Here is a 23,836-nt window from a genome sequence, read left to right as displayed (position 1 = left end):
ATTATTAACTTAACTGTCATATTCCTAAATATATGGATAAAATAAATTAATTAGTTATGTGTGCATTTACATATAGCTAATGCTTAGTTTTATGCATACGCATAGCATGAGAATCTGGAGCATAGTTAAATAGTTGCGTAAGGCATATGCTGCTTGGTTTTTAATGAATAAAACCGCTGGAGATGTCAGTTAAATTAAGTTTTTTTTTGGGGGGGGGGGGGAGAGGGGGTTGAGCAAACCTAAAGCCATGATTAACACATCTTTCATCCCATTTCTTGGTATCCCTCTCGTTCATCTCCATTGATGCCAAGAAAGAAGAAAGGAAACTAAGCCATGGCCCATGGGTCATCCTCTTGGTTGCGAAAAGGTCAAAATATGCTTTTCTATCTTTTTGAGTTTATGCTTTATTCTGGTACAAAGAGTCAGCAAATTAAATTATTATATGGATATTTGTGTTGTTTCTACAAGAACTAGCTGAAAACTATTGTTTTCAAGCCGTAGAAAAAGTATTACGTTTCAAGATGATGTACCCCTTTTCGTATAAACATGAATCAAATTGGCATTACTTAGCAGCATCAAGCTTTGAGGAGGGTGACGTGCTATTCCCTTTCTCTTCAACCTCTTTCACTCTCTGAAGAGCATCATTAATGGTTTTGGATACTTTATCAGAATGTTGCTCAACATCTCTCAAAATTATCTCAAGCTGTTGTTGGAGAACTGCTCTTCGCTTTCTCTCACGCTGTAACTCGGCAGCCAATTCCCGGATTTTTACATCTTTCTCATCCTGAGAATACCAAATGGTTGCAAAAAGACATGCATTATAAACATAACATAACAATAGTACAACATAGAGAAAACTATGAGAAGCATGAAGAAGTTGATTCAACAAAATTCTCTAGTCTTAAATATTGGGATATCCCAAATATGTCACGCATCTTAGGGAAAATTGGTTATATACTTAATCAGCTCAAAAAATGCTAGTTATTTCCTTGTATGACGTTATTCATTAAAAGTAATTATCAGCAGATTTCCAGCTTCCAAGAGCACTAATGCATAATTATAAGAACAAGGAAAGGGGTAATATAGGGAGAGAGTTTGTTGACATTCCGCGTTACCCTATATTTTGGACCAAAAATACTTCTAGAAGTTTCCCTATAAATCAGACCAGAGGGAGTATATTATTAACATCTTAACAAACAGATCCGTTCATTCAAAAAGCAAATAAAGGAAGCATGTTCTGCGCTTTTTCTTTTGTGCCGTGCCCCGAGGGGGGGTTGGGGGCACTTTCTAAGCACTTGGTTGTTAATAGAACACAATGGCGTCGTGTGATTCATGTAGCCGACCCCATCTAATAGGATAAGGCTTATTGTTGTTGTTGGGCACTTAGTCAACTTGACCAAACAAAAGAACTGGCCAAGAACAGCACGTTTAAATGCATTCCAAAGTTAGTCCTAATAATAATAAACTTCCATCAGGAATCATAAAAACTTTTAGAAATAAAATGACATTTTTAGTAAGTCCGACAGATCCCAAGAGATGTACCCGAACATGCATACTAAGTTATCAGAATCTATGCGAGAGCTTCACACCCTAATGCAAGCAACACAGCCATTTATCTTCTTTTTCATAGAATATTATGAACCAACAAGGACTGTCTCTCACCCACACTAGAGCTTGCGGATTGAAAACTAAACTTCTAGATGACATGTCCTTCCTTGCTTGATAAGTTTCTTACCCTCACTGCCACCCAATCCAGTCCAACATGAACCGGGTGCCGAGGTCGATCATTATTAGTTTATAGTTTCTGTGCCCCAACAATCAAACAGTGTTGATATGCAGATGAAGCATCACGCATAGGCACCATACATTTATCCTTCTCAAGATAGGGAGTCAGCAGATTATTTAAGGATTTGCTAAACAGGGCTAAGATTAGCATTTGTAAAGGGTGCATAATTGATTTACTAGTAGAAGATAGGGGCAACAATGCTTTTCCAATTCTCCTGGAGAAATTCACAAGTCACTGTCTGACTACAAAATGGAAATTTTACATCAATCAGAACATACGAGAAAAAACAAGGATATTTGCATGTGATTAATGAGAGAGATGTTCTCACTGAAAAACTGATGAATCTCACTTCGTGGCCAGAAGTGCTCTCAATTTAAGTAGCCATTCGAGGCCAAATAGACTAAGCTCAAACTTTCATTTTAAACTACATGTAGTTAAAAGGCTCAGGAAGAAGGATAAGGTGATTGGCAAAACCATCACTTAGAAACGCAGAGTCTATCCAAACATTAATGCAGGCCCATCAAGTAAAAGACTCCCAAGTTATGGAAAGTACGAAACACTTGGGCAAGAGAAATCTGAGCACATTCTACATGCTGAGATTCAGGATACTCTATACACAGCAGATTTGAATATTGGTCAGAACAATCTAAAGGATGAAGATAATAAATCCAAAGTGCATATTTTCTCACTCTGTTAAGTGTTGACTAAGTACATATCCATAATCATATAATAGGAATAATCACTGAGCTCAGTAAAGAGTAAATGACCAAACATTTCATTCACAAAGCAGCACTGACCAGTTCAAGATTTAAGGGTTCAGATAGTTTGGAACTGCCATTAGCAAACCAATGCCAAAAATAAGAAAATCAGGAAATTTTATGAGTTAATTCTAATCCATGCTGCACTCATGCTGATCTAGGGGCGTGTGACGCTTGGGGTGGATTGAATGTCATCATTCATCAAAATGCAGCACATATTATATACATTGTGAAAAATTGGTTCTCTAATCTAAAAAGTTGCATTCAATTATCAGTCATGAACATTTATTTTTTTCCCTCATTCCAAGAGTAAAAAAGTAAAGAAAATAGGACAAATGAAATATCCTATTATTAAACGGTGCACATTAATTTAGAATATTTTCAAGTTAGTGTGCTTGAACCTCATTCTCTTTCCGTTGGGATGCTTTCAAATGCACTGTTTCTGGAAAATGAAGCGGATGATTATGCTCGTCAACAAAGTCAACAATTCTATATTTTCCATTTATGCGTGACACAGTCATTCTTGCTTTACATCCTGTTCTTGTCTCTGGTCGAGGATGGATTGTTTTATAATCTCTTTTATCTGGTCTTCGTACACCTTCCTTGCAACACACATATTTATATGAAGTAATGGTGCCATCCTTCCTACTCTTGCTGAAATACTGCTTTCTAACACCAAATCCAGTTTTGCCACCATAACTCGACCAATATTGCCATGCTTCTTCCAAAGTTTCAAATTCAAGTCCCAATCTTGGGGTTAAATTTGTATCCATCTAATCAAACCTACACAAGATGATTACAAGTGCATTATTTTATTTGACATTCAAACATTCATTTTTACCATTTTTTGCGTTAAAATTTGGATATTGCTTAAAATGTTGCTGTAATTGAACGGAATTTTTATTCCCCTTCAAAAAGATATGCATACATTCAATGATTTATAAGCTCATTCAATATTTCAAAATTTTACATTCACCTTGAGAAAGGGAAAAAAACCAATTCAACAATTTATAAAGTCATTAGGCACTACCATTATCCAACATAACAAAGCAATACAGAAGACAATCACAATAAAACATCATTCAGCATTATCCAGCACAAGGAAAAAAATTATCCAATGACACCAATCACCAAGAAAACGTTTACAATAATCACACAAAACAGCAATCACCAATGATCAATATGACTAAAAATGTGCCTTATATCAGTCACCAATCTAAAGTTTTTTTCCCCCCTGTCGCACCCATCAAGCACTATTCAACATAAAAAATAACTTTGCCTAACAGCAGCAAAACTCTCAGAGTATTCATCTAATCTAACATAACACCAAAAAAATACTTTCTTTGATTGATTCTGCACTATAAAAAAAAAAAAAGAAGGTAAATTTCAAAACTCCAAAAGACCAGAAACCAATCCAAACAATAGCTGAGGAGGGGGAAAATTACATTAGCAAACCATTGATGCTTTCTCACTTGCTCTGTTCTTCCTCTAAATTTTGTCACTCTTTAAACCCTAACATCGAGCCAAATAGCCTCGTTCGTCCACATTTCGTTTTCTTCAGTACTTAGTCGACGATTTTTTATTCTTTCTCTGCCGTAGCATTCGAACCCAGAAAACCTCCCTCCGTCGAGCTTTCACGCCGAGAAAGCCTTCACATACCACCACAATCCTTTCCAGCGCCGGAGGAAGAAAGGAGCAAGTGACTGGGTTTTTACCTTTGTTTGTGAACCAACGGTCATGATTTTCTAGAACATTGAAGGGCGAGGATCTCTCAGGAAAAACGACGTCGTTATATTTATATTTATCCACCGTTAGATCTAACTAACGGTCAACGTTTCTTACCTTGCAGGCCAACTGGAGACAGCCCAAATGCGAAATCATATGGTGTCGTTTTTATCCTCTGCCCTCCTTTCATTCTACTGTAAACCTCTCTCTCTCTCTTCGACTTTTATTGAGTTCTTTTGAAGCTTCGCAGTAAAATATCGCCTAACGTTGCAAAGCGGAAGGATCTTCCATTTCTATTCTCAGTAAGTAATGGTGTTTTGGTTTGTTATTTTCGGTTCGGTTTCCGTTTTCAAATATACAGACGGTCACTGGCACAATCATATTTTTGCACCTTATGTACTGTTTGCTAGCATGGCCTCTTAGTGGGAATCCTTCACTTCCTTGTAGCTGTGTTTTTTTTCCCTCCCAAGAAAAAGGCTTGTACTGTAACAACTTAATGTGAAGAGAATTGCTTGGATATTGCTATTATGGGACAGTTATGGGGTGGGTAATCTTTTACTTCAAAACTATTTCGAACCAAGACAGAAAGTTCTCTGTTGACCAGTGGGTGTTGGAAATTATTGAATTTATTGAGGCTTATCAAATTGATTAGTGTGTTATGAATATGATGTGTTTTTGGTACCTGAAGTTTAGGAGTAAGATTTCTAAGATTGTGGTGTTTGAGATATTTTGGGTAATTTGGTGTAGTCATTCTAACTTATTATCTCTTGTTAACTGTTTTCTTGCCCCCAGGAAGGGGTAGTTTTCTGAACTGAAATTATTTCCTTTTAAAGTTGTAGATTTTGCAAGGGAAATTTGACTTTGACTATTTTATCATATAGAAGATAAGTAATTTCAATCTTTTTATCGATTGTCAACATTGAAGTGCTTGAGTGCATATTGGTAGCATTGGACAAATTTTTAGAAACTGATGTTAAGATTCATATTTAAAGAATAATGAGTGTCTATTAACATATTCACTGATGAGTGATAAGACAGATATCTACAAGGAGAAACAGTAGCAGATGCTAAGGAACTTATTGTGAAATTTTTTGGCTGGGTCATGGTATGCGATATACATGGTCTGGTTTGGCTGTTATTGCTGCAAAAGCAAGTGAAGGCTTTGGGTACATATTGATGACCCTGTGGATTCTGAATGTCTTCTATTAAAATAAACAAGAAGGGAAAATATAGGAGGCTGTTGTTCTGCTCTAAACAATGAGAATTAGCAACAGTTTGAGCAGTAATGGAAAATGACAGAAGAATAGAGGATAGGAAGAACTTGGATTTAACTTTTTCATTTGCACATTCGTTTGAAACTTAGCTTCAATCTCAGTGTCAATTTTCAACTCTTGCTCTCTATTAAAGAGGTATTTATAAGCTTATCCTTTTCCAACTGATAGGATTTTTATAAAAATAAATGACTTGTCAACACTTCTTTAGCTAGGACTTTGGCTCTTTATGCATGATTGTGGGAGTTATTTGCCACAGAAGTTACAAAATAATCTTATCTTTTCGGCTTTATGCACTGTGAGGTAGCTTGGAAATTTGCAGGAAGATTTTGACTGAAACTGGAGATCTTCTGCTCTATCTTATGGAAGTTTGGGACTAAAAGGAGAATAAGAGCATTGAAGTTTTGTTCTCTCTTCTGGAGTGTTAGGTGTTTCAGTTGGAGAATACACATATTTAATTTTAGTAGGACAGGCTGGTTTCTTAGCTTTCTTATGAGTTTCAGCTGATGGAAGTTTTTTCCATAGTGCCCTTTATCTTATATGTAAAGAGATTGGGTTGCTTTTTGGAACCAATTTACATTATTTCTTCCCTGTTTTCCTCTTTTCTTTTTTTTTTTTTTTTGGGGGGGGGGGGGGGTTTGTTAGGATGATTCTTGATCTCACACATGCTAATAAATAAACTCATATATTATTTGAGAGATAACTAAGTTTCTATTTGTATGGCACACCTAGTCTATTGGTGTTAAATTATGATAGCACCATGATGATGCAATGACATTGAACCATCAAATCATTTCTTACCTTCCCATATTTTTTACCACGGCAGTTTCCTTCCTTAACAGGGTCTTTCGACCCTGTAAATTTGATCATATTTGACGAAGAATGCACTGAGTAATTAACTCCTCCGTTTCTGCTTTATTATTGATGAAAGTTAATACATAAATAGAGGCTTCTAGGGTAAATCTAAGACACATCAAGATAAATCTAGATAAAGATAAATACTAATCAGATTTATACTAGAACTACCTAATTAAATTTTAAATAAACTAATAAAGGTAAATAACTAGGCCCATTTAGATGGTCTTGGGCTTGCTACTTCTAACATCCCCCTCAAGTTGGAGAATAGATGTTCTTCATTCCTAGCCTGCTTGGGAATCCTTCAAACTTTGTAGTTGACAAGGCTTTGGTTAGTGTATCTGCAACTTGTTGATTTGATGATGTATACATGACATCGATCTGCTTGGCTTCTATCAAACTTTGTAGTTGACAAGGCTTTGGTTAGTATATCTGCAACTTGTTGATTTGATGATGTATATATGACATCGATCTGCTTGGCTTCTATCTTTTCTCTGATGAAATGCTGGTCTATCTCAACATGCTTCATCTTAGCATGATGCACTGGATTTTTCACAATCTTGATAGTGGTTGTATTGTCACAAAACGTCTTTATAGATCCATCATAAGGTCTCAACTCTTCAAGGAGTCTAGCTTGATAGTGGCTGTATCGTCACGAAACCTTACCTTGCTGCCTTTAGATTCCATGTGTAGAGAAATCTGGCTAAATTGCTTGGTTGTATTCAACTCAAGAAGGCAGTTTATATGCAACGTAGGAGCCTCAATCATAATGGCTCATCAATACCCTGATCTAACACCGTGGTTCTTGGGATTAATAGGCCTGGCCTAGTTTCTATTACACCACTTGTGTACATGGTGCACTTTGGCCATCGTTTTGTGGGGTTCAAACCTTTTAAAGTTATTTTGGGAAACAATTGTTTTTTTAGATATTTTGCATCTTATTGATCCTGCCCTCTCTTGCTTTCTATATTTCTTTTGGTTTAACACTGGCATTGAGGTTAAAAGTGTATATGCGATGTGAACGTTTTATTGTTATTACCGTTACTTTCTACAAAGTTTTTGACTAAGTTGTGTGCATGTGCATAATCTATAGCAGCCATAATATTCCTTAGTTATGAATAGTATGACTCATTTTTTAACTCCATGCAACACACAGGGCACCTTGTTTTGTTTTCTTAATAGTGAAACTTTAATTTCTTGTAATTTTTGTGAAATCAGTCTTTTGCATCAATATATTATGAAATTATGGTTTGATTTATTTGGTAGCCTGGTGATTTATCTGCTGAATAGAAGCTGAAAATTTTTATATCATGACAAATTGAACTATTTTAGGTCAATGTTTATAACTGGAATTCTTGTGGATTTTTGTGACAGTGGAGGACAAGGGAACTGATGGAGAACAAGGATCTGTAGAAACGAGTACAAGCATATTAGGTGGAATTGAATTTCAAGAACCCTATGTGGGCATGGAGTTTAATTCTGAAGAAGATGCCAGGAAATACTATGTTGAATATGCTAGACGGGTGGGATTTGTAGTACGTATCATGCAACGTCGCCGTTCAGGTGTAGATGGTAGGACTCTTGCCCGTCGACTTGGATGTAACAAACAAGGTTTCTCTCCAAATTGTAAGGGCACAATTGGACCAGACAAAAAGCCAAGGCCAAGTGCTCGAGAAGGTTGCAAGGCAACAATTTTAGTGAAGTTGGAAAAATCTGGAAAATGGGTTGTTACAAGATTTGTAAAGGATCACAACCATCCTCTAATTGTTACAGCAAATGGGTTCATCACACCGGTGAGCTTTTGTTCTGGTTTAAATAATACATTCTGAATTGGAGCTTTTTTATTGACTTAAATAAGGGTTAAGGTGCAAATTTACCCTAAAAGTTTTCACTCAGGAGAATTGTTGTCCCATAAGTTTCTTCAGATTCAAGGTTGCCTTGGAAATGTTAAACCGCAGCCATGTTACCTCTTACCGTTAAAAATGTTAACAGTTAATGTGAATATTCTAACGGTCAGTGTTAGTTTTTTAATGGGAGTTGGAAGCACTGATACATTTTGAAATTTTCGGGCAACATTGGTTCTGAGCGAAAGCTTACAAGGCAAATTTACACCTTGACCCTTTAAATAACCATATACTGTAGGCTACGTGTTGACGTGTAGCATACCACTTGAAAGTGAGAGTATGACGTTCTCTTTTTCTTTTTTGGTGAAAGATTCAGGTCCAGGACCCCTTTATATTAGTTGAATAAAAAGTATCATTTCATGAAATCAATAGTAGCTGCTCTGCATGGTGTTGTAGCATCTGAAATTTTCCCTAACAGAAGCAAAGGCAATTCATTGGTATAACTAGAATATGTAAAGCTAACTCTTTGAGGGGCTCTTTTTTCTGTGTCTGATCGAGAGAATATTTTTGAATTCTTGTGTCCTATGAATGATATTTGTCCTTACCAGAGGCATGATGTATATTATAATAAGTTGCATGATCAACTGTTTTCTTCCCTTTATATCTCAAATCTAAACAAAATAATTATAGAATCACGCCATGTTGATCAATACTTAATTTTACGTCAAAAACAAATGAAACAACTTACTTGGCTTCTTTTATAACTTGTAAGAACTGCTGATTTTGGTATCCCATGAAAAATTGTAGATTTTTTTTTTTTGGATTAATATAATCTTTGGTTCCTCAAGTTTGCCTTCATTTTGGTTTTAGTTTCTCAAGTTTCAAACTATAGGTTTTGCTCCCTTAAAGAGCAAAATGATCCAAGTTTTTATTGGATTATAAGAACCAATGTTTTAAATGAAAAGAAACTTGAGGGGCCAAAACCAAAATGAAAACAAACTTGAAAGACCAAAGTTTGTATTAACCTTTTTTTTTTTTTAAATATTGATGTAGTTAATGATTTAACAGTTAATCTTGTGTTACATTACATCAATAACTATCTCTTCCAGAAACCTCATTTATGCCACACCAAAAGAGTGTGAATGCTGTGTTCAAATAAGAAAATTTTATGTCAAATGGAAGAGTCTGAAGCTGTAAGGATCAAACATTTTATTCTGAAGCTTGTAAGTTATATGAACCAAGCTTTGGTAGGCTTTGAATGAATTAAGAGTGATATAGAAAACCAAGAAAAAAGGGAGGGGAAGAGAAAGAAGGAATACTAAAGGAGAAAGGGAAGAAAAACACCCCCGGGCCCTGGGGGGGATGAGACAAAGAAGGAAAACGGATGTTGGGAGAGAGGATAGTGGAAAATGATTAATCTAAATTTCAAATCATCCAAGTCTGATGAAAGAGAAGACATAAGAACTGCTAGGTTTGTAGAAGATTTGTCCCATTATATTGTGGATATTGTAATCTGCAACCTTTTTTGGCCAAAAGAGAATAACATAAACCGTGAGAACTATTAGGATCGTAGAAGATTTATCCCATTATTATGTAGATATTGTCATTTGTAACTTATCATAGGGATAGGATACTATTGTATAATTATGAGCCATTAATTCCAACATTCCTCATATATTTATATATGGATACTTAGAATGAATGAAAACAACGTGCGAATCATATTTCCCTAGAAAAAAGGCATGAGATTAAAGAGGTTATGGTTGGCTTACAACGAGAGGTAGCTTTTGACATTTCTCAATCTTGCCTGGATGCTTATCATTTTTCATGGTTTATTTGCAAATAATTAGATTAAATAGAAGGTTCAATTATTTCTACCACATTGTTCGTGTTTTCTTTTTTTCCCCCTTTTCTTTGGATGAACAAGTATTTTTCTTCTTGCAGGGTGATAAAGACAAGAAAATTGAAGAACTAACTAAGGAATTAGAGCGCCAAGATCAGCTATGTGCAGCATATAGAGAAAAACTAATCCGTTTCATGAATAATGTGGAGGAGCAAACACAAGAAGTGTCAGAAAAAATTCAAATTATTGTAGAAAATTTAAGGAAAGTTGAATCCGAAGTGCAAAAGAATCCCTTAAATAGAAAGTCTTGGGGTTCATCCTGAGTTCTAAATTAGCGTGATTCTGTACATAATTCCACATCCGATCTTCATCAACTCTCGCTTGACTCTGTATAGTAGGTTGTTACATAATGGAATTGATGCTTCATGTATATCTTCTTATGTTAAGGCTGGCTATTTTTTAGCGTTTGTTGTGGTTCTTGTCGGTGTTGTTCTTGTCTGTATTTATTTTGTATTTTAAATTTAAAATCATGATACCTTTTTTTTCCTTTTGAATCATCAGTTTTGTTAAGGGAAACGGCAAAGTAGAGAACTTACTTCAGCATTCAACATTAATAGTCTCACACTTTTTCTAGTTACTTGTCTCCTTTTTTTGCCTCATTGATGAGAATCCAGAAGGCAATGCTGTTACTTTACCCATGATGTTAGCCAAGTGGGAGGGGTCCATGTGAAATTCAACTATGGCACACATGAAGGATAAAAGATTGTCTTTCTCCATGTGCGTTCCGTGAAAGTTGAGTTGAATGCCACGTAAAATGTCACCTATTCTTTTTGAGCTTCTTGTCAGGTAAGACTCCTCCCACATGGCTAACATTATACCAAATGATAGCACTGACCTCTAGATTTCTATTACCCCTTGAACGTGCACTTCCACCATGGTACCATGCAAGCATATAGAATTCCATTGTTCATAACCTTCAAGTATAGAAAGTCGACAGGATATTAATCTTTCATTTGAAAAAGTACTAATAGATTCTACCGGAAAATAAATAAAACAGTAGGTGTAGCATACGAAGAGTTTTATCTGTGGATTATCAAGGAAAAAATGTGAGTTTTCCAGTGATATGTCAACTTCTTAAGTTACTCTTCCGTGGGTAAGAAAGATGCTATAATCTACAAATATTAGCAAGCTTCTTCAATATTGAAACAATTGGATTACGTAGTATTAATGAGAATAATCAACAAAAAAAGACGTCTAATTTACAGCTGATTCACTGCTACTTTTTCATTTCATGACAAATTAGTGACTGTAACAAATTATTGGGCTTGCAAAGGAATAATATGGTACGGCACCTCAAGCTTCCGTGTAATTCTCCAAACCTTTTACATAAAGTACATCTTAAGCAATGGAGAAAAAGAATCTTCTAGTGAGTGTCCAAAGGTTTTTCAACATCGTTCTCAAGCTGTTTTACATTGTTAACGACAAGTTCGAGTTTTCCTGATAAAACTTGAGTTTGCTCCTCCACAGATTCCAGTAGGGAAAGTAAAAGCTGGCGATATAGTTGACATAACTTGTCATGACGCTGAAGCTCCCTCGTGAGCAGTTGAATCTTAAAATCCTTCGATTCCAGCTGGAAGGTTAGCAAAGAAAGCTTTTGTTAAGAATTCATATAGTTATCAGTCTTAAACCAAAACAAGGGTCCCCGCAACATGGCCACATGGGGAAGGTGCAGGCTAAGGTTAAAACACGGATATGTCAGGATGGAGGGAAAAGGGGAAGGAAAATAGGTAGGGACAAATACTAGGGGAAAAAATTCCAAAAATAGTAAAAAAGAATATTTACTATTTTAGAGTTTTTTCCCTCCTAGTGTTTTTTTTTCCTCCCTAATTTTCTTCCCATCCAAACATACGGAAAAAGTTGACTGTCAGAAGTCTTGAGCAAATTATCCATGGTATTCATTTTCTGCTATAAACTCATCCTGCTCCTGAGCTTCTAAAACAAATCTTCATTCTTACTGTAACCAAATGGAAATAATAATTATCCATTCCTACTGGTTCCATATTGGGCAGGGAAGGAAGTATTTGGACAGGCTCCATTAAAAGGAACCCGCATTAAGCCTCAGGAGAGGCAAAAAGACGGTAGAATGGTTGATAGATCTAAACAGTCTGAATTTTAAAATGCATTACTTTTTTCAGTTTGTTTTATTTTTGGTCCTAAGGAAGTAGAATGCAGAATCACAGCAGCTTTCCAACTCAGATCTTATTAAAGAAATTTAGATTAAATATATGAAACAAAAGAGTCATGAAATTTGGACTATCTTCTTTTTCAATTAAAAAGGTAGGTATTAACGGCTTGAGATATTAATAGCCTGAGATTATAAGCGAGATCAAACTTGCAACCTCTCATTTACAAGAGAATATTCATGCCACTAGGTTACAAGGCTATTGGCAGACTATTTTGTTTTTTATTAAATCAAAACCAGACTTTCAGTATCAAATATGAATCATCAAATTTCTTTTTCCCTCACTTGAGGCTCAATGAGGACCCTCTCAATGGAGAGGATCAAAATCTCATATAGGATGCCGTGAAGAAAATATCAGCATTTACAGCTTATAAACTACAGTCTAGTACCTTCCTAATTCGCTCTCTGCCTATGACAATCACCATGCAATGAATGTGAACCTAAAATCCTTTATTTCATTTGATTTTAACCTCTAGGACTTCTGGACAGAATGTTAGGTGCAAGATGACGATGGTGACTTAGAAATTAGAATCATACCAAGTCAAAGTTGAAGCTGTGCAGAAGCATGGTGAAACAATGAGAGTTTTAGGTTATGGTCCTAAACAACTAAAAATTGGAAAAAGTATAACAGCTTCCATAATCTAATACCAAAATCAATTATGGGAATAGAAGCCAAGTGATGCATACAAAAGTACATAGTACATTTGTATTGTTCTTGTAGAATAGAACATTTATCTTGGCACTGCCTGAGAGTTGGAAAGAAGAAATTACGAGTTTTATATAATGATTACTTTCCCAGAACAAGTAATAAGCCTGTAATGCCTACACAACATGAGTAGAGGAAATAGTAGGCATAAGTGAGGCATGAATAAGTTATATATCGTCTTGTAAAAACTTATAATTAATTTGAACATAGTCTTCTTTTCAATAGAAAAGATGAAAGTTTGAGAATTCTCCCTCAATTTAGGACAGAGGAAAATAAAAAATCTCAGGCATTTCAGACACAAACAGTCAAATACTGTACTATTGAAAGCAATTAAGTATCAGAGCTTTTCTTCAATGAAAACTGAAGGACACATCAGCAAGAATACATGGCTTTATACTTCTGATCACGATTTATAATCGATTAAATGTAGAAACAGCATGAAACTCAATTGTATGCAATTTAAAGGTTGTGGTGAGCACTATGACGGATAGAGAATATGAGAACTGACTATTCAATGTCAGTAAATGTAAAAGATATAACTCACCAAAGTTCTATCAGTAGCATAGGCAGAAACTTGTAGAGGGTGACAATGTTCCTTCACAAATTTAGTAACAACCCATTTCCCATGATTGTTTACTTTAACCAACATCATAGCCTCACAGCCTTCTCTTATGCTAACTCGTGGCCTCTGAACTGGTTTGGTCCCATTTCTAGGTCTCACATAAAAGCCTTGCTTATTGCATGAAAAACGACGAGAAAGGATTCTATTATCAGTCTCAGAACGATGGCAACGATCAAGACGAACAATAAACCCTTCCTGTCTTGCGTATCCACTGTAAAATTCCCTGGCAGCCTCTTCAGAATCAAACTCCATACCAACATAAGGTTCTGAAATGGATCTGTCTTCACATGTTGTTGGTATTTTCTCAGCAGAACTTTGAACACTTCCTACCTCAGTATCCAAATCCACTAATCATACAACAAAAATACATTATTCAACGAAAACGTTTGGCAATAAGCTTATATAGAAACATTGCTTTGAATTTAAAAAATAGTCATTGCAACATAAAAAATATTAAAATAACAATAGAAACTGAACATCAGATTCCAAGGTATTTATCAGAGCACTAATGATGAGAAACTTAGATCTCCTCTATCAAGAGGATGTAATAAAGAGAAAGATGAGATAGGGGGTGAGCCAAACAACACATCAAATTGATTCATTTACATTCATGCCTGCATTTTCTCCACTGGGGAGAATCTGGAGTCTATAACGAGCACAAATCCAGAAATTTATCGATATGCAACCCAATGCTAAACCCCATCACCTTGCACTCAAAGCTAAGATTGCCGTTTGCTATATGTAGTATACATCCAGTAGCCCATAAACTCTAATCCATCAGGCACTACAAATAGCCACGGTTCTAATTCCCCATTCCAACACCACCAAAATGCAGAATTAATATGAATTATGAGCCAATCCCCTCATAACAAAATACAATCCAAATTGAGCTCGAGCAGCTAGCCAACGGCAGAAGAAAAACAAAAATCGAAACCAAAACAGAAAATAAAAACAAAACAAAGAAATTTAAGAGCAAATAATGAATCCAAAAATTGACGAGAGTTACTTCTTAGCTACGGGACTTCATCGAGGACGCTCAATCTAGAGGAAGTCAGGAAACCAAAGCACTTCAAATAATCGGCTGCTTTCTTTCAGGTTTATGATGATGGATAAGCAATGGGTTCAAATAATATTTCTGCGCCAAATTCAAAGTGTGAAGCTGGGACCGAAACCAGGGTTCAGTTCATCGCATTCAAAGGCGAGTGAGAGACGAAACCTCAGTTTTTGCTTTTCTTTGATTTTTTTTTTTTTAAAAAAAAAAAGAAAACAAACGCAGGTTTTTTATTAAAACAAATTTTAGGAAAAAGATATTGACTTAACGTAAACTAATTTTCTTTAAATTTTGTTAAAATTGAAAAAACTTCTTTTTTATTTCCTAATTATTAACATATACTAATTGTCTCATAGAATGTAAAAACTAATTATTTCTCATATACATTTAGTATTATTTTATTTATAGTACGTCTAACACTTTAATATTATTTTTCTAGTAGATTCAGCACCTCAATATTTCTTTTTTAGTTATATCTAATGCTTTAATTTTTTATGGTTCTAGTTACACCTTTACCCTTCATAAAATATAAGATACAAAAGAAAAAACTGAAAATATAAATACCATTTAAAACCAAAAGAGAATAGTAGAAACTTGAATATGATTGAGGAATTTTCATCATATTTATTTCTATATAACCAATAAAACATTTGTTGCAACTTGGGTCCCAAATTTGCGAAGCAAAGGGAAAAATTAATAAACTGCGATTTTGAGCTCAAAATCATGGTTTCAGAAAAAGTGAATTCATTCTGCTTCTGGCACAAATTGGAGAGTATGATTGTACCTGTCAAGACATATCTCAATGATAATATAACTTTAATACCCCTCAATTATTTTTTTATAAACATATTTAATTTTATATTTTATAAATATATATACACATATTAATTATTTATTAATTACATTATCTTATATATTATTAATTATGTTGGTAAAAAATATATTATGAACAATTTTATTCCTTCAAACTAAAATATATTATAAAATATATCTTTTATATAATTATCATATTAAATTATGTCTTTTTTAGTAATTTGTATATATAAAAAGTGCTTCTGATAACAACTATCCAAATACTCTCACCTTATCATAATCATTTTTTTACAAAATCTATTCTCCTAAGAATCTATTCTCCAGAAGTTATTCTCTAACCCATAGTTTGGTTTCATCCAAACACCCCCAAAAGATTACAAACAAACAATATTCTAGCCAAAAAAGCACAAACAATATTGAAGAAAACACCTTACACCTCCAAGGTATGTAGATTATGTACCAAAGCAGTTCCCCAAAAAAAGAAAAAACAATTATGTACCCAAGCATGGATATATATATATATATAGAGAGAGAGAGAGACACGTATAGTAGGAGGGAATTTATATTGCGAATGCATATACAATTATTTATATACTTATTAGTTGTATTTCAATGAGGAAGCAATATAAATTAGGAGTGAGATTTAAAAGCCTTGAATTAGTTTTAATGTTTTTAAAACTCTAATAAACGGTATTCCATTTTCAATCCAATATCCGTTTAAACAAAATGCAGCGGAATAATTTCATAATGCAACTCATTATTTAAAAAAAATCAAAATAAAGTAAGATAATTAGTGATTAAGTTAGTGGAAGAGGAATTCTTGAACATCTCAAGAAGTGTCAAAACAACTCGGACTTAAAAGGATTGGTCCGGATTGTATTGAAGCTCTAGAATTTAGTAATAGAAGTATTGATTGTAATTATCCTTTTAGTGACTTTGTTGATGGAGTTAGGAAAATTATTCATAAAGAATGGCAGGTGTTATTGATGTATAATTCTAGAGAAAACCTTGCTACTATTTATTATCTTGCTAAAACTTCCTACTTTATGGAAGCTAACTTTTGTATTCTAGATCAATCTCCGCCTTAACTTGAAGGGATGGATCTTGATCAAGGAAGTTAGTCTTCATAATGCTTTATGTAGTTCTTATTCCAAAAACAGAAAAAAAGATTGGTCCATTTAAAGCTGAAAAACAAATAGACCTGTATTTTAAGCTTGTCAAGTGTCAAGTATTAGTCCATATTCTTAATATAAGAATTAGGTAGATATTAAATTTGATTTTAAATATAATATTTCAATCTACTTTATCTTTAATATTTATTTATTTGCCCCCAAGTAATCTCTATAATGATTATACATGTTAAAGAAGTTTCATAAAAGAATAATTTTAATACACATGATTGATAATGGTATTTTAGACCAAACAATATCAATTTATTACAAATAACTAACTAAACTAATTTTCTTAATATCTGCAAATTAGTTATCTAGTAGCTTTTATATCAACTGTCCGAGGTAGCATGTTTTTTTTTTTTTTAAGCAATGACACAATGTTACAAGTGCTAAGAGAATAATTTGTTGATAGGGGAAAATGACCAAAAAAAAATGCTGAAAACTGCTAAATGTCAAATAAGGAATTTGAACAAAAATTTATTATTATTCGTAAATTCAGTACTATGAACACCAAATAAAATGTTATTACCAAATTTGATTTCGGTTTCTTTTTTTGTCATTTATCCGTGTTGATATGTTGCAAGTATAAACAAAAAAGTTTTGTTTTGTCGAGTTTAGCACTTACGGGCTAGGCAAAGGAAGAGTCTCTCTTCTCAGGGGGTCCTAAGATCTGGGGAAGGTTTTGTAGATTGAGAAAACAGTAGGCGGCTATGCACACAGGGAAAGTTGTTAGTGTTATTAGTGTAAATAGAGGTTTAGATTCTTTCTTATAGAGGCAGTCAGTTAGGAATTTTATGAGATTTATAAGAGTTGTTTGGCACTTTATGTTCCTAATGTATATGATTTGAATCAGGAAATCTGAGATTTATTGTTTTATTTTTGTAAATTTTAAAATAAATAAAAATTGAAATTTAGCAAAATGACCTAAAGCAAGTGAGCTTTGAGCCTACATGTTCAAGGATTGGGCTTCAAAGACAAAATATTTTTAGAGTAGGCGGGCTTTCAGACCCAATTCTTTTATGTTTGAGCCCATCAAAAGTCAAGTTGGATCGGGTTGTATGGACAACTCTTATGTACCATCTCACTTATACACTTGCCAACCAAATTGCTCCCTTTCATGTTAAATCAATCCAACATGTATGCACCAATGGCATTGGGTTTAGTTCTATTAGTCTCTCGTAACGTGATGAATCAATATTCGAATCTTTACTAAGAGAGATACCCACATTTAGTGCCCCACAATGCCTTAAATAATATTGTTACCAATAAGAGGATACTTATGCTTTAGGGGGGAAAAATACAACATGTCATGCACCCTCTCCACCTGATTTATTTTAATATTTTTATTAATATCCATATGCAAAGGGGAGGGAAGTCGTTCTGGTCATGAGAATTGAAATTTAGAATCGATAATCTCTTATTTAATTTTGGACCCCAAAAAAATCTCCAATTTAATCAGTTTTTGAAAAAAAAATGATTTTTTTCCTCCAAATTGTCAGTTGAAAATTTTAAATCTGAACTATTAACACTATATCTAAATGATATAAAATTCATAACTTCCTCATTTTCCTCATCACAATCAACTTGACAGATATTATCCTCATCCTTCTTCCACTGCGAACTCAAAGGCTCCACGTTTTTCTGTCTAAACCCAAGGTGAACCCAACACATTGTTTTTGTTGAAAAGCTGAACTACTAATTTTATTTTTTTTCTTATTATGTCAAGATTTTCCTCCATTTATGAATCAACACAAAAAGGTTTCTTAGCTCAACGGTGCTTCAAAGTTGCAAGACAATTTCAAGCAAAGACAGCAACAAATGCTGTAAAAAGATAAGACGAAAATAGCCTATCTCCCATGAATTGCATAGGGATCCAAATAGTTTTTCTTAGAAGATGCCTCTTCAGTTTCTCACCAGCATATCTACACTACTAATATTATAACTCAAGTTTTGAACAATACAGCATTTTTTATTAAATTTAGGCATTACACAACAAAACAAAGAGCGACTACGCTCTAACCTCTGTCCAGTCAACATTCGTCAAGCCATCTCCATCAAAACTCAGACCATTTTCAAGCAAAACTGATCAATTTCTGTAGCATGCAATGCAATATGGAAAGAAGCATCGCATTTATAGTTCGTTTGAAAATACAGCTCCATCCAACCAGCTCAATAATTATTGTGCCATTTTGGCAGATCTAACTTTGTGAATTCCCACCAAAACATACTGATGAGGTATCAAGTATTTACAAATGCTTGAGCTTTACACGCAATTTTGTCATTAAGTTGGCTTAAATTTTGATATTATCATGTAAATCTGTAGCAGAGTTTAGTTGCTCATCATCAGTCTCTGGATCTTCATATCTGTATCTCTTCTTTATACTGGATGCAGCTGTTGGGACAACATATGTTGTACACTGTAAAGCAGGACAAGCCATATCAGATTATCAGTGCTAGAATCGAAAATGGAGGAGGGGAAGGGGGAAGATAAAGCACAAATCAAGGAGGCTAACGCAAAATGATGCAGAGTTTAAGCCTCTATTATAGTACTAGCCTATGGAAGGGACACAAGCAAACACAAAACAAATACATGAAATAAGAAAACATACAGTCTTCAATATGAGACTTAACATCCTGTAACATCACCTCCTTAATACTGGCCTCCCTTGAAAAGTCAAGGGCCGCCATTAATGGTACTCAAGTGGGATTGGAAACCCTCTCATGAAAGCTAGTTATTAAGATGGGTAAATCAATTCACTTAAATACCCCATTAATCATCTTATATTACATGATGAGGGACTTCAGGTATTACATCCTACGTAAATCTCCATCAAAGTCAAGCACCAACAATTCTATAGCCATCCTCGAAATGTAGAAGCATTTGTAAAGTTATATTTAAGGTTAAACAGAGATTTTAATTCGCCCAATCAACCAAGAGATAAAATTCATTTGGTACCCAATTTAAAAAAATAAAAAGACATGGTTGAATAGTAACAACAAAGAAATAATAAGAAAAACAAAACCCAACTACGTGGAGAGCTTAAGTTCTTAATTGTTTAATTCCTTGTCCAACTTGCCAATCAACCACTCATTGCTACAGTCAATGTCCTTCAATAAGATTGGGTCGATGACATTAAAAGAATTAAATCTTCTCCTAAAAGCCCTATTACATTATGCTTATTGAATACTAAATTATTCAATTTTGGGTGTTCAGGGACGGGTTGATAGGATATCCCATGACAGCCTATGACAGATCAGGGCTGCTGTTGCCTTATTTATCAGTAATCTTGTAGCCCGAGCCAATGCAGCTATTATGGGGCTTCATGAAGTTTAATGCTACACATGAGGCGTAACGCCAATAGCTGTACTACAGAGCTAAAAGTCGTTCCCTGAGCTATCGTGAGCTTTTAGTAATTGTAAGCAGATGACATAAAATCATTGAGATGATTGACTGGAAGTACATTATGAAGAAAATAAGAGACGGATAGAGAGCAAACCTTTTCTTTCTCCAGTCCAGCAGTATAAAACTTACCATGCTATAGTCATACACCTGTTGCAGAAAATAAGTAAATATATAAACAAGAGGATAGGACAAATGAAGATATTTGAAAGTTCAATTGATATTCATGCTAATCTCAACTTTAAGGAAATCGCCAGAAATGATTGTGGCAAAATGGGAGAGGGAGTGGAAGTGTGTAGGTGAAAACCGACTTGAGAAAGAATCACCACTCCAGCATACTTAAAATTACATAAAGATTGTTGTTTTCCTTCGACATGGGGATCAATTCAAATAATAATTGGGAATTGGGCCATAAAATAGTAAAATAAACTATTTTTCAGTCTGAAACACAGCCAGCAAAATTGACACTTATTCCTTTATCAGACTAATACATTCTACAATATGCCAATCAAGTGTGAATATAAAATACATAAAATTAACTTTCCTTTCGCCATTTGAGTTCTCCAATAAAAGCATAACAAGTGAAAAGAACTCGGGAGAATCAATCATATGATGCTGAGCTATAAAAATGTCAACTTGTCATAGTTTTACTGGAGATCTCCATGACATATAACTATAAAAGTGCATCTAGGTTCTCGCCAAATAAACTACGAGAGTTCATATGGCACAAACTCTAATAAACTAGTCAAAAACGAGGAAAAGACCATCAGACAGAACAGCTAATTTATAATAGACTATCTTGAAGGGGCTAAAATGACTTGAAGATAAATACACAGCAAACGCAGCTAATCAAGCAACTCCCTGAGTTAGAAACCTAAAGAAACAACTACAATAGCAGTTCTGAAAAACTTTTGAAACAGACAGAGGAACAATAAAACTTTCGTCCTTGGCATATGGGGCCATAAAAATACTGACCATGTGAGAATACATGTTTAACCTGACCATACCAAATTCAATAGGGCATATATCCAAGATTACCCACCAATTCAATCAAAGATATCAATAGGCTGATATCCATCTTGAACTAGCAAGGATCTGAGAAGAAATTAGACGCCACAATCACAAGTGAATAACAATAATAAGAAGTACATTAACATGACAGTACGGCAAATTTATCAAACTAAAGCATAACAGTGGTTCGCAATCGGTGATAAATTGAGCAAGAAAATTACAGAAACCAATCAGGATCTCAACAATTTTACACCGACAAGAAGAAAGAAGAAAATAATAACCAACCCAAATAAATTACCTCGCTGCTAAGAGTTGGATTTATAACAAGCTGTGCATAAGCCATGGCAGTTCAAAATAGACGGAGAAAATTGATGGCTCGAAAGGAGGCAACAACAGCAGCAGTAATGTAAGCAGTACACCAAACTCCCACGGCGAATAACAAATTCAGGAAATTAGTGTAAGCCATACACGACAGAGTCCCCGGACGGAGACGGTAAAAGAAAACCTGAACGACAAAAGATCAATTACAAAATAAATAAATAAATGCTTCGTATCCACTTTTCCTTTTTTTTTTTTTTTAATACAAAGATAAAAACAAGCAAGTAAACGGCTCTCAGGGGTTCTCGCAAAGCAAACAAAAACTAATAATGACAACACAAGCTACACAATCCAACAGCACAATTTATAAAAAGAGAAATATTTCCACGGCCGTTATGACAGAGAAACAAAAAATGATCAAGCAAACAATCAAGCTCGTCTTTTCCAGAAATTCGAACTTGTTCCGGTCAAACTACAAATTTTACGGGCTACAGAAATTCAAACTGATAAGCTGAAGTAAGAAACTTTGAAATTTTAAAAAGCCAGGGAGAAAGAGAAAAAGAACAAAAAGAAGCAAAATTGAAAGATAGAATGCTCGCATTGAATCGATTCGTTCAATGATCAAGAGATGAGATAAGCGCCGATTAGGGCCATGGTACCTCTGCAAAATGTGCCGAAGAAGACGAAGAAGAAGAAGATGACGATGATGATTGTCAAGGGATGACCGGAATGAGAAGAGAATGAGAGCTGTAAAGGTAATCAACCGGGTAGACAGGTAGGCTCTACTTTTTGACTCCGATGGCTAACCGCGGAATAAAGCTTTTAAAAAAAAAAGAAACCAAAGAAAAAGGAAAAATTACAAATAAAATTTATTGCAAAAAAAAAAATAAAATCATAAAACTTAAATAAATGATTTTTTTTAATGGGCTTGATTGGTTCTATGGCCCTTACCATTAACACTTTGAATACAAATAAATGAATATTGTTGATTATCTCTTAAAATATACTCTTTCGGTTATAAATATAAGACCCTTATACTAGTGTGTATAAGGCTCTTATATTTAGGATCGGAGGAGTATAATATTTTATTGAATTTTTAAATTATTATTTATTTTTTTCTACATATAATTATTAGTTATCTACACATAAAAAATAGCAAATATAAAAATCATTATTATACGAACTATTCATATATAAACCATAAAAAAAGTACAAATTACTCTTCCGATCCTAAATATAAAACCATTATACTAACTAGTATAAGGGTCTCATATTTAGACATTATGCAATGTCTGGAAACAAATAATTCTTTCCGGCCAAAAAAAAAAGAAAACAAATAGTTTTTGTTAAAAATATGAAATATATTTTTCGTTTATAAAAATTATTTTCTTCCATTTTATTTTCATTTTATTTCATCTTCATAATTTGTATATTTTTCTCTAAAAAAAAACTTACTTTTCTAATTTTTTTTAAAAAAAATATTTCGTGACGATTAAACTCAACTAATTGAAGAAATTACCTTGGAAATATAATTGACTATCATCTGAGTAGTTAAAGAAAAAAAGGAATTCAACATATTTCTTGATTTTGGCAAAAAACAAACAATATTTCTTGATTTTTAACTGTAATTTTAACCCATTTTTAGTCATACAAAATGATTGTTTCGTTTGATAATTCTATCTAAAAACCTCATAAAAATTTTAAAGATGAACCGAACTTAATCTATAATGTATGGAAGTTATTTATATATTGCTGAAAGTTTAAGACATTATTTATAAAAAATAATTTTTATTGGGAAAATAATAAATTAATTAACAACAAGAGAATTATGTGCATATCAATTTAAACTCAAAAATCCTTGTTTATATTTGATCTTAATAAATGTGAAAATAACACAACTTAGTAGCCACAAATGAATGAAATCCAATGTGAGAGGTAGTGCATCTTCAATTACAAGAAATTTGATTAGGCCTATATGGGGAAAAATAAATACAAGCTAAGTATCTTAAATTTTAGTAAATTTTTATATTTGTAAATCGAATTGCATCATTCATAAATAAAATTTATAAATTAAAAAATTGTGAATGGAGTTGCGCCCTTTGTATATAAATATTAAATTTTTGGGATATATTAATATTAAATAAAGTTTGGGTATAAAAAGGTCCACGCGGAGAATCCTATTTACTATTTTTTAAAATATTTTATAATATGTTTTCTGAATTATTCAACTTGATAGAATTATTCTTTTGGGTAATATATTCTTTGCCGTTTGGTGGATAAGAATCCACCAGTGGGCATTTCATTATATTTTTCAACCAAACTTGCCTTGTGCAAATAATTATTTTTCTTCGGATGTCGTTTGGCATATATGCTTCCTTCAAACGCAAGAGAAGCTCGTTGCCCCAAAAAAAAAAAATTG

At 33.8% G+C, this 23,836-nt stretch overlaps 3 protein-coding genes and 1 long non-coding RNA gene across 4 annotated transcripts; 1 reads left to right on the top strand and 3 right to left on the bottom strand.

Moving 5' to 3' along the window:
• Positions 1-353: 353 nt before the first annotated feature.
• On the bottom strand, positions 354-4,215 carry LOC114738817 (protein FAR1-RELATED SEQUENCE 5-like). Its single transcript, XM_028926877.1, has 3 exons — positions 3,990-4,215; positions 2,946-3,327; positions 354-784 (listed from the first exon to the last, which is right to left on the bottom strand). The coding sequence occupies exons 2-3, from the start codon at positions 3,315-3,317 to the stop codon at positions 563-565; spliced, it is 594 nt and encodes a 197-aa protein (XP_028782710.1). The 5' UTR covers positions 3,318-3,327; positions 3,990-4,215; the 3' UTR covers positions 354-562.
• Positions 4,216-4,489: 274 nt separating this feature from the next.
• LOC114738819 (protein FAR1-RELATED SEQUENCE 7-like) lies at positions 4,490-10,549 on the top strand. Its single transcript, XM_028926879.1, has 3 exons — positions 4,490-4,571; positions 7,770-8,188; positions 10,184-10,549. Coding segments are annotated over exons 1-3 (642 nt in total). The 5' UTR covers positions 4,490-4,570; the 3' UTR covers positions 10,406-10,549.
• Positions 10,550-11,275: 726 nt separating this feature from the next.
• Positions 11,276-14,826, bottom strand: LOC114738816 (protein FAR1-RELATED SEQUENCE 3-like). The gene is made up of 3 exons (XM_028926876.1): positions 14,659-14,826; positions 13,575-13,999; positions 11,276-11,712 (listed from the first exon to the last, which is right to left on the bottom strand). Coding segments are annotated over exons 1-3 (633 nt in total). The 5' UTR covers positions 14,660-14,826; the 3' UTR covers positions 11,276-11,505.
• A 3,971-nt stretch (positions 14,827-18,797) lies between these two features.
• Positions 18,798-22,205, bottom strand: LOC114738821 (uncharacterized). Its single transcript, XR_003739562.1, has 4 exons — positions 22,077-22,205; positions 21,398-21,604; positions 20,186-20,238; positions 18,798-19,105 (listed from the first exon to the last, which is right to left on the bottom strand). It is a non-coding gene; the product is annotated as an uncharacterized LOC114738821 (long non-coding RNA).
• Positions 22,206-23,836: the final 1,631 nt, after the last annotated feature.

Source organism: Neltuma alba, unplaced genomic scaffold (genome assembly GCF_004799145.2).
Source record: "Neltuma alba isolate B1F8T4 unplaced genomic scaffold, ASM479914v2 tig00013692_pilon, whole genome shotgun sequence".
In the NCBI taxonomy this organism is placed as follows: Eukaryota; Viridiplantae; Streptophyta; class Magnoliopsida; order Fabales; family Fabaceae; genus Neltuma; species Neltuma alba.
Note: the sequence above shows the minus strand (reverse complement) of the source record. Positions and strands in the feature narration are given on the sequence as shown.

Excerpts from the sequence above, each read along its gene's own strand:
- LOC114738819 (XM_028926879.1), top strand. Across the intron at positions 8,189-10,183 it reads CAAATGGGTTCATCACACCG|GGTGATAAAGACAAGAAAAT; the intron begins GTGAGCTTTTGT and ends TTCTTCTTGCAG.
- LOC114738817 (XM_028926877.1), bottom strand. The coding sequence starts at position 3,317 with ATGGATACAAATTTAACCCCAAGATTGGGACTTGAATTTGAAACTTTG. Across the intron at positions 785-2,945 it reads CCCAACGGAAAGAGAATGAG|GATGAGAAAGATGTAAAAAT; the intron begins GTTCAAGCACAC and ends TGGTATTCTCAG.
- LOC114738816 (XM_028926876.1), bottom strand. Across the intron at positions 11,713-13,574 it reads ATGCTACTGATAGAACTTTG|CTGGAATCGAAGGATTTTAA; the intron begins GTGAGTTATATC and ends CTAACCTTCCAG.